Here is a 16,300-nt window from a genome sequence, read left to right as displayed (position 1 = left end):
GATGAGGAGGAGACGCGCAGGATGGGGCAGAGTACAGTCCAGCGGGAAGGAAGACAAAGCTAGTGACGAGTACAGAGGTTATTGGCCAAGGAGGAAGGAGGGGGAAAGTTAAGCAGGAGAAAAAAGCCACTCGAGATAGAACAGCTGCAAAAGGGCAACAGGCCAGAAAGCTAACGTTAAAGGTTCCTGTGAGGAAGGGAATCTCGGCTTCTCCTTCGAGGTCCAGAAAATCTGATCTAGTTACAACCTCGTCACCAGAGAAATGGGGGTCCAAACAAATACTGAAGAAGTCCAAGCAAGACCAAATTGCTGAGATAAAGAGTTAGGTGTCATGCTTGAGACTCTACACTCGGAGTTCCTACTCTAGAGAAGCTGAGCCTGGTGGCGAAACAGAGAGGAGGATCGTAGTATCAAGTATGCCCCAGAAAGCTGGAAACGCTGCCACTGAGAAAGAAAAGAGAGCCTCAACACCTGATCAGAAAAGCTATTTCCAAAAGAAAAAGCCAAGCAGCTTCCTTTGAAGCACTCACAGATCCATGCTTTTCTGCCACGAGAAGGGAAATGTTCCCATCTTCCTCAGGTCCCGGGGCAATAACCTTTAAGGCAAAACTGATAAATTTGGAGCACTGATTTTTGAGAGACATAAAGAAGCAGAAGACAGGTTATTTGCAATACAACTTCAGAAACAGATGGATAAAAGTGCAAAATGTGCAGCACCACCAAGAAAAAAAAAGCAACAGAAGGCTAGGATGTAGCTCAGTGGTAGACCCTTTCATGAGGTGCTGTATTCAATCATCAGTACCACAAACATAACAAAAAAGAGGGCTAGGCTGGAGCTGAGTGGTAGATCACTTGCCTATGTGCATGAGGCCTGGGCTTACATCCCCAGAACTGCCAAAGGAAGGAAAAACCACAACAGAAACAAAGAGATTTACTGTACGAGAGCTATACCACAGTATATTATGCTGTAGAACCTGAAACATAACCACGTGTCTGTTTCCTCACTTTTGTTTCCTCGTAGTATCATTTATATTGACTCTTGTTTACAGACAAAAAAAGAAAAGTATGATATGTGGGGTTTGCCCTTTATTACCCTGAAAGTTAAATCAGAAGGCAGTGGTTTCACTTTGTGAAATTTCACTTAGGAGACTGATCTTTTTTCATTAATATAAACTTTTAGCAAACAAAACTTTCTGCTGGTGTCTAATCATCCATCCTTTTAATGTAAAACTATGACCAAATACCCTAGAACTAATTCTAGCTTACATTTGTCAATGTTTTATGTTATTAAGGTATTTTTCTCCAAATTTTGTAACTGAGATTCGGTTAATCTTTGCATATTTGATGGCATATATATCAATATTGATTGGATAACTATGGGGACAATTGGGTGCTAATTTAAAATTTAGTTTGCCCTTTGGAAAAAAACTGCCCTCTGAATGATGATTGTGGTGATATGAAGTATAATCAGAAACCAAATATTTCTAAAATAGACTAGCTTATCAAATCAGTATTCCCTTTAAAAAAAAAAACAGGGTCTTGTTATGTAGTTCAGGCTGGCCTTGAACTCCTGGCAATCCTTCCTGCCTCAGCCTCCTGAGTGCTTGTGACTACAGGTGTGCACCACCACGCCCAGCTCAATATTCCTTTTAAAAGCAATTTCACTTTATGTTTTAGGATAGACACTGTTGAAACTCATTAAAAGTTCTCTATTTAAACCTTAGAATAGCCCAGGACCCAAAAGGGGGGAAAAACAGTTGCTGAAGTTATATATTTAGGATTTACATATTTAACTGTTTGTCTAAAGTTTTCCTAAAGATTTAAGATATATTGTCTCAATTTTTACACTTTCTGACATTATACCAGTTATTCCTTTTTGTTAGAAAATAGTAAAAATTTTGTGTTATTATAATGTACTGCTACTGTTTCTTCTCATTTTGGTGGAAAAGTGTAAGCTAATACTAAAGCTGTGAGGGTGTGAAGAATTGAAAATTAAGAGAATTATTAAAAAGAAAAAAGTTCCCATCAACTGCTGAGGAGGATGCCTACCTAGCATATAGCAAGTGCTCTGTAAGCATGAGCAGCAATTATTATTTTTAATCAGATATAGACTGCCCAGCCCCTAGCAGCATGCCGAAGAGCTGCATAGTAAATGAATGAACAAATGGTCCTGTGTCTCTCCATAGAGATGATTTCTGAATACTTCATGGTATTTTCAGACCTGAAGCTTCCCACAAATCTTTCGGAGGCCATATCCTATGTTGAGTCCCTTCACCCCAATATTTCATCTTCCCTCTGCTAACAACAGTAGCTGAGAAACAGAGGGAAGCAAAATACAATCCTGTAGGGTGAATGGGATTTTAGACAACAAAGGGGAATTGGTCAGGTTTAAAGAACGTCATCCTGCCTGTAATCCGAGCACTTGGGAGGCAGAGGCAGGAGGATGGCAAGTTGGAGCCCAGTCTGAGCAATTTAAGACTGTCTCAAAAAAAAACAAAACTGGGATATAGCTCAGGGTGAAGGCCCTGGGTTCAACCCCCAGCACCACAACAAAGGGGAAAAAAAAGAATGTCCTCCAAATGCCCTGGCAGGAAACCTTGCATACTGACAGTTTAATATGAGCAAGAAAGGAAAGGAACTTGTCCAACTGGGTAAACAGGTATTCTACCCTAATTCCTCAGGTTCACAGTGAATACAGCTTTAAAAGGATTTATTATTTAATAACACTGTCCCCCCTGCCCCATCCAGTCAGTCTCATTCTGCTTCTCTGTTCACCCTATAGGCTGAATGCTTTCTCCTTCCCTATGAGGACGAGAAGCAATACTAATGCCAATGCGTCTGCTCCAGCCTTCTCAAGTGAGATGTGTCGCTGTGGGTGGAGACTGCTTCACAACAAAGGAGGTGAGCTAGGGATCCGCAAGGCAGTCCTTCCTCAAGGTCACTGGGACACTCATGGAGCTGAAATGCCGCTGCCCATCTAAATACAACATGGAATCTGAAACACAAGAAAGATAACCCTGGAGAAATTTGCAGCACTTTGGAAAATCACAAAGTTGACCATTTGGGAACATGGAGACAGTAACGAGCATGCGAAACCGGCAACAGGGATGCGCTGTTGAGCTGCTGGGATGCAGCATTCCCAAGGCAGCAGGCCACACCTCTTGTCACTTTCCTCTGGCTAGACTGGTCCTGAATGACCAGTGGCCGCTGGCACCAGCCCTGCAGACAACAGTCAGGCGGGCAGACCAGCAATAGCTGCCCAAAGCCCGGAGGCATCTTTGGCTTTCAGAGTTGCAGAACCTCAAAAGCAAAATCTCCTAAAGACACATTCTCAGGCCAGTTTAGAAAGAGAACAGGGGATGTAGCTCTCTGGTTGAGCACTTGCCCAGCACATACAAGACCCTTGGTCTGATCCCCAATACAGTACTGCCCCCCACCAAAAAAGTAAAAAATTTCTTTAGAATGTCTTCCCTTCATCAGGGAAACCCAATTATGGCTGCTTACCTCCATATGTTTTGGGGAAAACCAAGGGCACGTCTTTTTCCGACATGAATGTAAAATGAAAGACATTGGTGGTCGTGTGCTCTTTACTTAGGAGAGAGGCCACTTCACTATGTACTCTGACTTGAATGTAATTGTTCTGAGTAAAGCACACCTAAGATTACAGACACCGGTTAGCCAACTGCATTTGGAAGGGGGAAAAGGCAGTCACAAGAGAAATAGCAGCTTCGGAATGGAAACCTCTTCTAGCTCTGAATGACAAAACTCAATAGTTTTTGTCTCTTATCTCACACCTACCTGTGAGGACAGAAAGAGCAATGAGCCAACATCAACAGGTTTCTGAAACATGATATCGTCCACTGCTACCACAAATGGTCGGGAACAACTATTGAAGAAAGGCAGAATCTGGAGTGAAGTTCAAAATTCAAATGGTCTTAAATTTTCCCCTAACACTCAACTAAATCAAAATAGAAATGAACAAAGAATAAACTTAGAGAAGGGAGAAATGATGAGACCAGTGATGAATGGGAAAAGATGCTGCATGTAGCCACACTAGGCCAAAATCACTGTCTCTTTTCCCTTCCACATACTCTCTTCCTATTATTTCAGTGGGTTTCTCTTCTAAAAGGAAATGTCAGAGCCAGCTGGTACAGGTGTGAAAATATAGTCCATTTCCTGACTGGGGATGGAGCTCAATGTGTATAGCACTTGCCTAGCATGCGCAAGCCCCAGGGTTCAACCACTAGCACTGCAAAAATAAATAAACAACATACGGTACTTCCAAACATAGGCAGACTGGTCTAAAATGTTTCCTGTAAGTGAAGTGGTACAAATTGCTTCTCAGAAGTTAAAACTGCCTTAACTCAAACTCACCCGAAGCTACAAGCAGTAGCCCACCCCAGTTCATATGCTTTCCTCATAAGGAAACCACCAAAGATCCGATTGAAAATGTTCCGCTCCTAGAGGATATAAATAAGTATTAATAAATACCAGCGAATGGCCACCCTCATATGCAGAACAAAGGAATTAACAGTTCCACAGAAAAGAGGTCAGTTTAAAGGCATGTCAAATCTTGGACAAATATCATGAAGGCAAGCCAGCCTATGCAGGCTACTTCCCACTCGATTCCAATACCTGAGGGTGGCAAACTTCCAAGCTCTTCAGCTTTGTAGTCTCCATCCACACTGCACCAGGCGGCAAAACTCGACTCTGAAAACTTATAGTCCTGTAGAAATGGAGATTAATCACACTCTATTAATAGCAGGGTTTCACCGCTGAGAAAGAAAAATTTGCAAACAAATCTCAATATATTCAGGCAAGTGTGGCTCGGGAAAAGGCCAAGACTTAAATGCCTCCCTGAATTCTCAGCACCCTCACTTACTTTGGGTCCAGTGTGCTAAGAAACATCTCGTGTATGGTGGTCCTCTCCTGGGCACTGGGCGCCACTTTCAGTAACGAGGTGGAGCTGAGGGCAATCCTCCTCCCCTTGTTCACTGGAACATGGGAGAAGGAGCCATGAGCAGGAGGTCACACTACAGCACAGGGGGGGCGGGGTGCCCTGGAGCCTAGAAAGTCCCATGAGAAATGATATGCATATCCAAGCGAAGGCTGCAGAGACCACAGAAAATTCCCAGTGAGGGGTTCAGGGTACCGTTCAGTGGTAAGCCCTTGCCTAGGATGTGGTGCAAGGCCCTGGGTTCCATCCTCAGCACCACCCTCCAAAATTTCCCATCAGTCTTTGCTTTCAGCTGGAAATGCTGTTGGCTCAGTGTGAGACCACTTGGTATCAGCCTCATCTAGAGCCCTGACCAGCAGTTATGCTGTAGACATTTCCCATTTCAGTAAGAATGAGAAAACAATTCACTTAATGAATGTTGATCAGTGACACTGCTCAAACTATGGACTCTAAGGAGCAAAAACAAAGGTGTTTTTACTTTCAATAAATTCTCAGCATGAGTAAGACATTTGACTGGTATGTACAGTCCATATATAATCTTAAGTAATCTCTTCTGAAGTATAATTAATGTACTTCTAGATTTTCTTTTAGTATAAACAAATTAATGTACGTTCTCCTTGTCTAAAAAGCTCCTCCTCCTCTGGGCTTTCAGGGATGAGTGGATTTACAAATGCTGGCCTAAAAAAAAAAAGAAAAGAATTCAGTTTAAGATGTGCCATTATCTAATAAAAATTGAAGATCCACAACTACTAGTTTTAAAGTACTCTGTCATTTACTTGGGGTAATTCTTACTACCTTACACATGAACACTGGAACAACTAAGGGAGCCTTCTGGTTATAAACTTATCAGTACACTAGAAAGTTCACATTATAAAGATACTGGTGCTAACCAAAAAGTGTAACCTGATTTTAATCACAAGGAAACAAATACTGAATGGGTTGTAAAACATTCTACAAAACAGCTGGCTAAGATTCTTCAAAAATGTCAATGCCAGAGCCAGGCGTGGTGGCACATGCCTGTAATCCCAGCATTGCCTGTGAGCCCAAGGCAAAAGGATTACCTCAAGTTTGAGGCCAGCCTGGGCTGCATAGTGAGTTCAAGGCCAGCCTGAGCCACATAACGAGACCTTTTCTCAAAAACAAACAAACAAACAAAAAGCCTTAAAAGAGAAAATGACAAGGGGACTCTTCTAAAGGAATATACGCAAATGCAATACAAGATCCTTGACTGGATCCTGAATCAAGGAAAACATTATAAAGGATATTTTAGGAACAACTGGTAAAATTTGAATATGGATCACATATAGTGGACCCTTGACTTACAAACTCAATTCACTCACAAGGACGGATTGTAACTCAAGTTGGTCAGTTGAAGGCTCAGGCTCCTCTACACAGCCTTCAAAGTCTCTCTCCTATATACAGGCAGATCTCAGTATCCCTAGAGAGACATTGGCCCAGGATTTCTCAATCCCACACAGGAAAGGATGTGGTAATGTTCCTTCTAGAACTCTTTAAGGGTTAAGTCTGTATCTGAGACCATCTGGAAGCACAAGCGGCCAGCATTCAGCTCGAAACTCAAGACTTTGTTCATAAGTTAAAACTAAAATTCCGGTCATAACTCAAATTGTTCATATGTCAGGCCGGGTGCAACTCCAGAGTCCACTGTATTAGGTAATGTAACTGATGATATTATTGTTAAATTTCTTGGATATAATAAAGGCGTTTAGGTTATATAGAATTACCTTGTTCTTAGGAAATACATGCTGAACTGAACTACTAATGGATAAAGCAGTCTCAAACTTACTTGCAAATGATTTGAAAAAAAAACTGTGTATATGTGTATATTAATAAAGGACAACAGAGTCAGGCAAATGTGGTACAAAGTTAATGGGTGAATTCAGGTGAAGAAACCTGAATTTGTTACATTATTCTTTCTCCTTTTCTGTAAGCATCAAAAACTAAGGGAAAAGTGGGTACTTCACTGTGATAGAATCCAAAGGTCTCACTGGGTGTGGTGGCGCATGCCTGTAATCCCAGCACTCAGGAGGCTGAGGCAGGAGCACTGTGCCAGTTCAATGCCAACCTGGGCTACATAGTGAATTCAAGGCCAGCCTGAAATACACAGCAAGACTCTGTCTCAAAAAACTCCAAAATAATAAACTAATAAATAAAATATCTTTGAAAAAAGAATCCAAAGGTCTGATTAAAGCATAGTGGAAAGAAAAGAACTGAGATGGCAGCTTGGAAAGCTGAAACACATCACCTGGCAGATAAACCTAAAGCAGTGCCTCAGAGGGTGACAGCAGGGGCTGGAAGGAGGAGCGAGAGACGATTCCTTCCTCGGATCAGAGTCATCAAGATTATTTTTCAGTTTTCACTTGGTTTGTCAAGTACACTTTGCATATCACAGAAAAGAATTCTCATTGCTGACTCCTAAATCGAGTTTCTAATACAGATGAGATTTCCCATAGGCCGATAGACTGTCCTATGCAAAGAGCAATCAGTAACGGTCCCTGTTTGGATGCCTTGGGCAGAACTCTCACTGGGAACCAAGAATTCAATTTCAGAGAAAAAAAGATAAAATATAAAGTCAAATAAGGTAAAGTCTATTTGGTTAAATTTGACTTGGAAAGGACCATATGAACATGAGGTTTTTAACATACACCCTAGCCCGGTACATTGAGAAGGCCTAGAAAAAAAGGACAAAATGGTAGTAATATATAGTTCTGGTGCCCAGAATTTGAGCTCTACCTACCAGTTCCCACTAAGAGGAACCCCACAGCTCCCCGGAGAAGTGGCTCATTCTAAGCTTGGGCAGGAAACATATAAGCTAAGCCTAGGTGTCTTGTCATATCAGAGAGCAGAAGGTGTCAGAGGTGAATGAGGACAAGTTCAAAGGACATGGAAGCCCCTACAGACTGAAGACGGCATACCCTGAGCATCAAGAACCATGATGATAATTTACTGAAATAAACCATGGATTCACAGATACCTCTTTTAAAAAGCAAAAGAAAGGTAGGAAAACCATGTCACTGACTAATAAACCAACTCCTTATTCTGAAAATGTATAAAAAAAGGGCAAAGATAAAACAGTGATCCCGACTTTCCTTTATAAATCAAATAGCCCTAATTGAAAAGAGAAAGCTCACCTTTGCAGAACGTCAGCTAACAAGTACAAAATAAATGACAGAACAGGAGAGTCACTTTATACACCCTAATGAAAATGGTTATAGCAGTGATCACCCATGGACATTAAAAGCACTGGAACAAGACTGATGGGGAATTGGCTGGTCACAGGCTAACAAAGTATATCCTGTAATTGTAGATCACAAAAGGAAAAACTGAACTGAATTTCACACTGGACAGATCAAGCTGTCACTACTTTTTGTTTGTTTTTTGGTTTTTTGAGACAGGGTCTCACTGTGTAGTTCAGGCTGGCCTTAAGCTATGTAGCCCAGGCTGGCCCTGAACTTGAAATGATCCTCCTGCCTGGGAAGACAGGCATGTGGCACCACACCCAGCATGCTGTCACTATCCGAACACACACATCAATCTTGGTTAGCATCACTGTGAGTGGAACAACCTGTACCTCTGAAATGATGTGATCAGATACAAGATACGCCACCACCAATGGAGTACTTGCACCAATCTGCTGAATCGCAATTTAATACAAGGCTGTGTATCTGACTTCAGTTTATACAAAACCCCAGGAAGAGAACAAAGTTAAAAAAACATATCATGAAGAAGCACTAAGACAAATCCAGAAAGTAGGGGATTGTATGGAACAACTGACCCAGCCTTTTAACAAGTTAATGATATGAAATAATAAGAAAGCAATAAGGAAGGGCACACAACCATTCTGGATTAAAACAGATTAAGACTCTGCACAATCCTGTAAGTATACCAAAAGCCATTAAACTGCACACTTTCCATGGGTGAATCATGTGATATGTGAATTATATCTTAAGAAAGCAAGCCGGATGTGGTGATGTACACCTATAATGCCAGCACTTAGGAGTCTGAGGCAGGAGGATCACTTGGTGTTTGACCCCAGCCTAGGCTACACAGTGAGTAGAGGGCCAGCCTGAACTGCACAGCATCAAAGAAATGCAAAACAGGGCCGGGGATTTAGCACAGTGGTTTCGCCGCCTGCTGTGCAAGCGCAAGGACCCAAGTTCGATCCCCGGTACCAAAAAAAAAAAGAAATGCAAAACAGGGCCGGGGATTTAGCTCAGTGGTTCTGCAGCCTGCCTCACAAGCACAAGGGCCTGAGTTTGATCCCCAGTACAAAAAAAAAGAAATGCAAATCAAAACTACAACCAGGCCCAAGGCTTGGCATGGTAGCGCATGCCTGTAATATGAGATATTTAGGAGGCCAAGCAGAAGGATCACAGCCTGGGCAATTCAGCAGGACCTTTCTCAAAAAATAAAATAAAAAGGGTTATGGAGGTAGCTCAGTGGCAGAGCAACTGCCTAGCATGCCTGAGGCCCTGGGTTCAATCCCCACTATAAAAAAAAAACTTTATACACTAAGGTTGGGAATGTAAACTCAGCCATTATAGAGAACATAATATATTTAAAGAAACAGATCTACCGTGGGACCCATACAGCCCACTTCCGGATATGCAACCAAAAGAAATGAAGCCAACATACCAGAGATACCTGCATGCCCACGTTTACTGAGGCAATAGACATAGAGTCAACCTAGGTACCCATCACCAGATAAATGCATAACGAAAATAGGGATATACACAAAGAGGGGTGAGCCAGCCATAAAGAAGAATAAAATCCTGTCATTTGCAAGAAAATGGATGAAACCAGAGGTCATTATGTTAAGGTAAATAACCAAGACAGAGATAAGAAGCTAAAAAAAGTCATCTGAACATAGAACAGTGGTCACTAGAAACTCCAAGGGTTGGGTGGGAAAAGGGTGGGTGGATTATGCATGTACAAAAATACCACACCAAACCCCATTAATGTGTGTGATTAATCAGGGTTAGTAAGTATATGCAAATACTCTCATTTGAAAAAGATGTCTACACTGAAGTACTTTGAGGTGAAATGGCATTATGTCTGAGATCTGCTTTAAAATACTATTTCTTAAGAGAAAAAAACAGGGCTGGGGATTTAGCTCAGTGGTTTCGCTGCCTGCTGCGCAAGCGTAAGGACCCGAGTTTGATCCCCAGTACCATAAAAAAAGAAGTTGAAATCACCAATAAATATATGAAAGATATTTAAAAAGAGAGAGAGAAAAACAGCTGAAGTAAATTTGGCAAAAATGTTAAAGTTATTATGTTCAGGTGATGGGTAAATGGAAATTCATCATACTCTTCTCTCTACTTTTATGTATCTTTGAAATTCTTCAAAATAAAGAATTATGAAAAAGCAGCAATTACCCTTTATTGTCAGAATCACGAGCCACCATTACAAATGTCGCATCCAAAACAGGACAAAATTCATCACCATGCAACTAAAGAACAAAGAAAAGACAATGCAGATATAAGAAATGCATTTCTTGGGAAGATGGCACCACTCTGACAGCATGTGTGCTCCAAGAGGTTCCAAAAAGGCGGGAGGAGAGGCACGTGCTCAGCGCCACCTGCTGAAGGTGCAGCCTGAGCCAGTCGGGCAGCAAGGCGCTCTGAGAATGGCGGGAGGGCAAGGGGGAAAAGGACAACTCAAAACCCAAACAGCGCGCAAAGGTCACACATGGACCTTCTGTTCACGGCCCCAAACCTGTCCACAACACATAGACCCTGGGCTTCCTTCTGGCCCCACCCTTCCTCCCGGTAGCACATCTACCCTATGTCCCACCACACTTGGACACAGGCTCTTCAAGGAACTGTGGAGTGCCAGCCACCAGCATGCGCTTATGCCTCCTTAGCCGGGCGCAAGGGAGTTCCCAAGAATGGGCAAAATCAGCGATGGTCCTATGGATTCATTAAATGTTTCTGATGTACAGGCCTTTGAGGTTTTAAGGTGTTTCTTTACTCCTCATAAGTCTGTACTTCTTCCTGGGCGTGGTGACACACACCTGGGATCCCAGCGCTCAGAGGCTGATGAGGCAGGAGGATCACAGGGGATTCAGGTGACCTGGTCACGGCTGCCTGTAGAGGCCCCCACTGGCAGTGCCTGTGCAGTGGGAAGAGTCTCACCAACCTCACTGTGCTCTCCCCTACTCAAGCCTTCCTCTCCTCCTCCCTCTGCCCAACTTTTTCTTTCTTTTTGATTCCAGGCACAATCCTCCATGCCTAGCAGTTCCTCCATTCTGCAAGGCCCTGGCTAATCCCATTAAGAGGCCACACAAGCCCCCAGGATTCCTCTCCAGCGTGCACTGAGGCTGTCCTCTGAGGCTGTACTCATACCTCCACCTCTTTCCGAACCACAGCAAACAACTGAGAGGTGCTGGAATACAGTGGGCTCTGCTCTCCCAGCCACACCTTGGCCTTCCTCATGGGCCTCGGGCTTCCAGATGTCCCACTCCTGCCCTGTCCTTGTTCCCAGGCTAAGCTCATCAGAGTGCAGAAAGTCCTCCCTTCATACACTCCCCAATTTGGAGTTGGTTCATGGAGATGCCATCGCAAAGGGAGCATGTGGAAATGTGTAGAGATGTTTTGAGGGGAGCTTTAGTGGAGGTGTCATCAGGGAGCTAAGCACCTCACAATGCAAGGCACAGGTCTGCAGAACAAACCATTTTCCTATACAGGGCTGCGGATATAGCTCAGTGGTAGCGTGCTTGCCTAACACACATGAGGCTCTGGGTTCACTCCTCAGTACCATAAAAAAAGAATTTCCCTGAGCCAGGAGCAGTGGCACACACTTGTGATCCCAGGACTCTGGGGGGCTGAGGCAAGAAGCTCACAAGGTTAAGCCCAGCCTGGGCAACTTAGTGAGATCCTGTCTGAAAATTAAAAATTAAAAAAGGCTGGGGATATAGCTCAGTGTGAAGGCCCTGGATTCAATCCTCGCTACTGCAAAAAAAAAAAAAAAAAATTCCTGCACAAAACGCTAACAGTGTCCCTACTAAGAAATGGTAAATAATATAATCATTTATGTGGCTGTCATCTGACTGTATGGTGAGCTCTGTGTGGACAAAGTCTATTTTTCTTCATATCTGTATACCCAGAACTCAGCACAAAGACTGGCAGATAGCAGCTTATGTTTGCCAAATGGATGAACGAGGCAGGTCATTATGGAGCACTACTAGAGCACAAATGCTGAAAGAAAGGAACTATGTTTGCTCACTGCTGTCTGCTAAGCATGGATTAGGTGCACAATGAGCAACTGCTAAGTGAATGTTACATGAATGTCAAGAAGTGGGCTGGATGCCTCACACCCAGGGCCCACTGGTGAAGAGTGTTTGCATACTGCAGGAAAGAGGTCAGACAGCAGGTCCTGAGGCAGCAGCTCTGGGGAAGGAAGAGGTGCTACGAGCTGGGAGGACTGGGAAGGGACAAAGCACAAAGTGACCGGGGAGTACAGAGGGACTGTGGCCATGCGGAGCCAGGGCACAGGGAATTTCAGGCAGAGGAAAAAGAACAAGCAGTGAGATTCACTCGCTCCCAATTTCAATTCTGCTTTATTAGAGCAAGCACTCACTAGTGCAGTGCAAAGACTGGGAGTGAGAAGATGTGTAACTCCCCACAATTAGGCTGCTTGGTGTGTACGGGTGAGCTCAGGTGTGCAGATGGGAAAGGACTGGAAAAGTAGGTTGGAGCTGGTTTATGGAGCACCTTGGACCCAAACTAGTTAGAGAGGTTTAGCTTTTAATCCACAGATAATGGTCATTGAAGTTTTTCAGGTTTTTTTCTTCTTGTGGTACTGGGTATTGAACCCAGGGGGCACTGAGCTACATTCCCAGCCCTTTAAAAATTTGTTTTAAATTTTGAAACAGAGCTTCTCTGAACTAGCTGGCATTATAGGTGTGTGTCCCTTCACCCAGCTAAGGTTTTCAAGAAGGGGAGCAACGGGATTCAAGATCAGCTTTGGCAGATTGATCTGTTAAAAATGGATAAAATCTACAAAGAACAGCAGGAGGCAGATGAATGAACAGACATCAAGGCACTCATGCAAGAGGCTATGAGGACTTGAGGAAAACACAGAGATAGGGAAGAAAGGACTTTGGTGAGTGGCTATGGGTGACAACTGGGAGGACTTGCCAGAGGTCTGCACAGGAAAGGGAATAATCAAACCCACCACAAAGAGTTGGAGCTGGGAAAACAGGAGGCTGACAAAGGGGAGACTGGAGGGGGATCAGGGCCTGACGTTTTCAGTTTGAAAGGCACTCAGCTTGAGGTTGCGACAGCACATTGAGGTAGGGAAAGTGAAGAGGCAGAAAGATGAGTGTAAAGGTCAAGCTTAGAATAAAGATTTGGGACCACCTCAAAGGTACTGCTAATAAATTAACAGTATTACCAGGAGCAGTTAGTATGTGACAGGAACCATACCAAGTACTCCTCATGCATGGGTTTGTCTTCATTTCGCCCTTCCCTATTTTCACCTTACACTTAGGAAACAGGCTCAGCAAAGGTAACTAGGTAACTTACATTTACATGGCTAAAAAGTGGCAGGGCAGGGATTTAGCTCAGTGGTTCTGCCGCCTGCCTCACAAGCCCAGGGTCCTGAGTTCGATCCCCAGTACCAAAAAAAAAGTGGCAGAGCTGGGAGTAGAAGCCACATCTACTCAAACCGGAAGCAGAGGGCTAATCTTCCTGCCACTTCTCTGGAATAGACAGGATTACTCCAGTTATGAGTTATTAATCAACTGGCCAATGAGGAAAGCAAATTTTTTTTTAAAAACTCTTTACTTGTCTGATACTGTGTAGCAGTGAGCAGGCTCCTATTAACTAAAAATACTTTTGAAAAGAACACTGACAAATCCAAATTATGGAATATCCCCAGCAACTTCATTATGTTTTATTTTTAAAATAATATCACTAAAAAAAGACAAAAAAAATTTAAACAGGATTACTATCAGTTATATCAACATGGGAGTTGAAAGACTTAACTACTTTGATATATACACAATAAAAAATACTTACTTTGACAAATAACTCTACTACATGGCAAGTTTCAGGCTTTTTATTACGAAAGCAGAAAATTTTCTTCCATCAAAAGGTAAAATGCTTCATAACTCCATGGCAGGAAAAAATGCATCTGAATGATGGGTCTATTGAATACCCTGGCATAACTGAGTAAGTCATTCTTAAATAAGTTTTCCACAGTGAATCTTGGACATACTTTGAATATTTAATTTCTGTACTGAGTACTTGTCAAATTTCATCGTTTGTCTATAAAGCTATCCCCAGTTTTGCTCACTAGAGGAGACTGGCTGTTTCTAACTGCCACCTAAACGGTGGTTATAGGCTGAATTGTGCCCCCTAGTAAGACATGAGAAAGTCCTAACCCTCAGACCTATGAATGTGATTTTATTTGGAAAGGGGACCATTACAGTTAAGAAGAGGTCATACTGAAGTAGGCTGAGGATTAGTAAGGATTAGTACAGTAAGGATTAGTATCCTACCAGGAGACAAGAGACATAAGACACACAAGAGGAAAAGACCATGTGACGATGGGGACAGAGACTGAATCAGGGCTGCAGCTGCAAGCCATGGATTGCCAGCAAGCCGCAAGTAGCAAAGATGAGGCAAGAAGGCTTCTCCCCGCAGGCTTCAGAGACAGCGTGGCCCTGCTGACACCTTGACTTCAAACTTAAAGCCACCAAACTGAGACATTAAATTTCTGTTATTTTTATGCCACCAGTTGGGAGTACCTTGTGGTAGTTGGTGGCATGGCGACCCTAAGAAATTAACACAGTGATCAATTCTATGCACGTGGTTATGGTTAGCTCTGGGGTGTTGCCCAAAAGCTGTAGTGCTGAACAATCTGTTAGGAGGTGGGGTCTGCTTGGGGGCGGGTCACTGGGGCGTGACCTGGAAGCTCCCCGCCCTGGCTCCTCTCTTCCCTCTCTGCTTCAGGCAGAGACCAGAGCCAGGACCAGAGCAGCTGTCCACCACCTAGGCCCTTCCACCATGCTGCTTCTGCCTTGGAGCAGCTGACCAGGAACCCTAACCTAAGCCTAAATCAAATAAACCCTTCCTACTTTAAGTTGTGGGTGTTGGGTATTGTGTCTCAGCCACTTAAGACTAAGATACACGTCTCACGGAACTCAGACTTTTGTAAAATCCTCCTGGGGAAGACCAGAAACAAGCACCTTTAACATGGAGAGGCATATGATTAGAAAATAATAAATATTAAAAGATAAACATCAAACACTGTGTCAGTCTTTGTCTGGGAGGAGGATGTTAACCTACCATCCGTATGACATGAATTTTTAATGATTTAGCTACATACCTGTCTCTGAAAAGACACGTAAATAAAACTTTTCTCTCACTGAGATTAGCTGGTTGTATCTGAGCAGTGGACGATCTTCAGGTGCACATATACCTGGAACATCTGCATCTTCACTTCCATGGATGTCTTCCCAACCCAGCTAACATGGCCACTGAATTTAATGTCCTGTTCTGGGCTTAGGCTCTTCTTACACATATCTGCAAAAGAGAGAATCAGTCTGTGTCCAAACCACACTGAAAACTTTCTATACTGTAAATGGACAATATCATTCAAAAATTTGGCAAATTCCACTACATTTCTATCTTGTCCTCAAAACTAACTTTTTTGACATACAAAAGAAATTTGCTATGTCTATTCAAAAAATGTAGACAGGGCCGGGGATTTAGCTCAGTGGTTTCGCTGCCTGCTGCACAAGCGTAAGGACCCAAGTTCGATTCCCGGTACCAAAAAAAAAAAATGTAGACAGTGCAAAGAATATAAAAAATAAAACCAGAATCATGCAAAAATCCTTCCACATAATTATAATAAATACCTTGATATAATACATTCTAGATATTTTCACACACACATGTATACATTAAAATTCCCTATAAAGGGGACTATTTCATCTAATCTCAATATCTTATAACTACTAAAAATTCCAAGTATACCTAGAAATTGATATTGCTTACCAATCTTGTCCACCAGGGCTGTAACTATCGATAAAGGGGACATCTTAGTTGCGTGATTTTTGGTGTGCATGTAGCAAATGAGAACTGTAGGAAACCAGGAGAATATCAAATAAGAGAAAAGCAAAATCATTTATCAACATTTGCAATTTTCTCCCTGAAATTCATAAAAAAATCTTGTCTTGAAGACCAATCCCTGATAATCCACTAGTGATCTAATCCTAGAACCAAAGACTTTTATAAACTAAAGTAGTGTAATCTGGAGATCCTACTATCTGACTGCTCCCTCAGATTTAGTGTGAGGGAGGAAAATAAAACCCAA

General features: G+C 42.7%; 1 protein-coding gene across 4 annotated transcripts in view; it reads right to left on the bottom strand.

Annotated features, from left to right (window-relative positions):
• Window positions 1-2,693: 2,693 nt before the first annotated feature.
• Window positions 2,694-16,300, bottom strand: part of Acot9 (acyl-CoA thioesterase 9) — a 30,116-nt gene continuing 16,509 nt past the window's right edge. For all 4 annotated transcript variants that reach the window (XM_013068313.3, XM_004872218.4, XM_004872217.4 and 1 more), the window contains 10 exons: window positions 15,982-16,065; window positions 15,404-15,507; window positions 10,354-10,427; window positions 5,568-5,635; window positions 4,883-4,994; window positions 4,636-4,726; window positions 4,375-4,460; window positions 3,799-3,886; window positions 3,505-3,655; window positions 2,694-2,995 (listed from right to left, as the gene is read on the bottom strand). In XM_013068313.3, coding sequence (XP_012923767.1) covers window positions 2,907-2,995; window positions 3,505-3,655; window positions 3,799-3,886; window positions 4,375-4,460; window positions 4,636-4,726; window positions 4,883-4,994; window positions 5,568-5,635; window positions 10,354-10,427; window positions 15,404-15,507; window positions 15,982-16,065 — 947 coding nt within the window. In that variant the 3' untranslated portion in view covers window positions 2,694-2,906. The remainder of the gene's footprint in view (window positions 2,996-3,504; window positions 3,656-3,798; window positions 3,887-4,374; window positions 4,461-4,635; window positions 4,727-4,882; window positions 4,995-5,567; window positions 5,636-10,353; window positions 10,428-15,403; window positions 15,508-15,981; window positions 16,066-16,300) is intronic.

Source organism: Heterocephalus glaber, unplaced genomic scaffold (genome assembly GCF_053883595.1).
Source record: "Heterocephalus glaber isolate CG9 unplaced genomic scaffold, H.glaber_assembly_v1.0 deba00001594, whole genome shotgun sequence".
Lineage (NCBI taxonomy): Eukaryota > Metazoa > Chordata > Mammalia > Rodentia > Bathyergidae > Heterocephalus > Heterocephalus glaber.
Note: the sequence above shows the minus strand (reverse complement) of the source record. Positions and strands in the feature narration are given on the sequence as shown.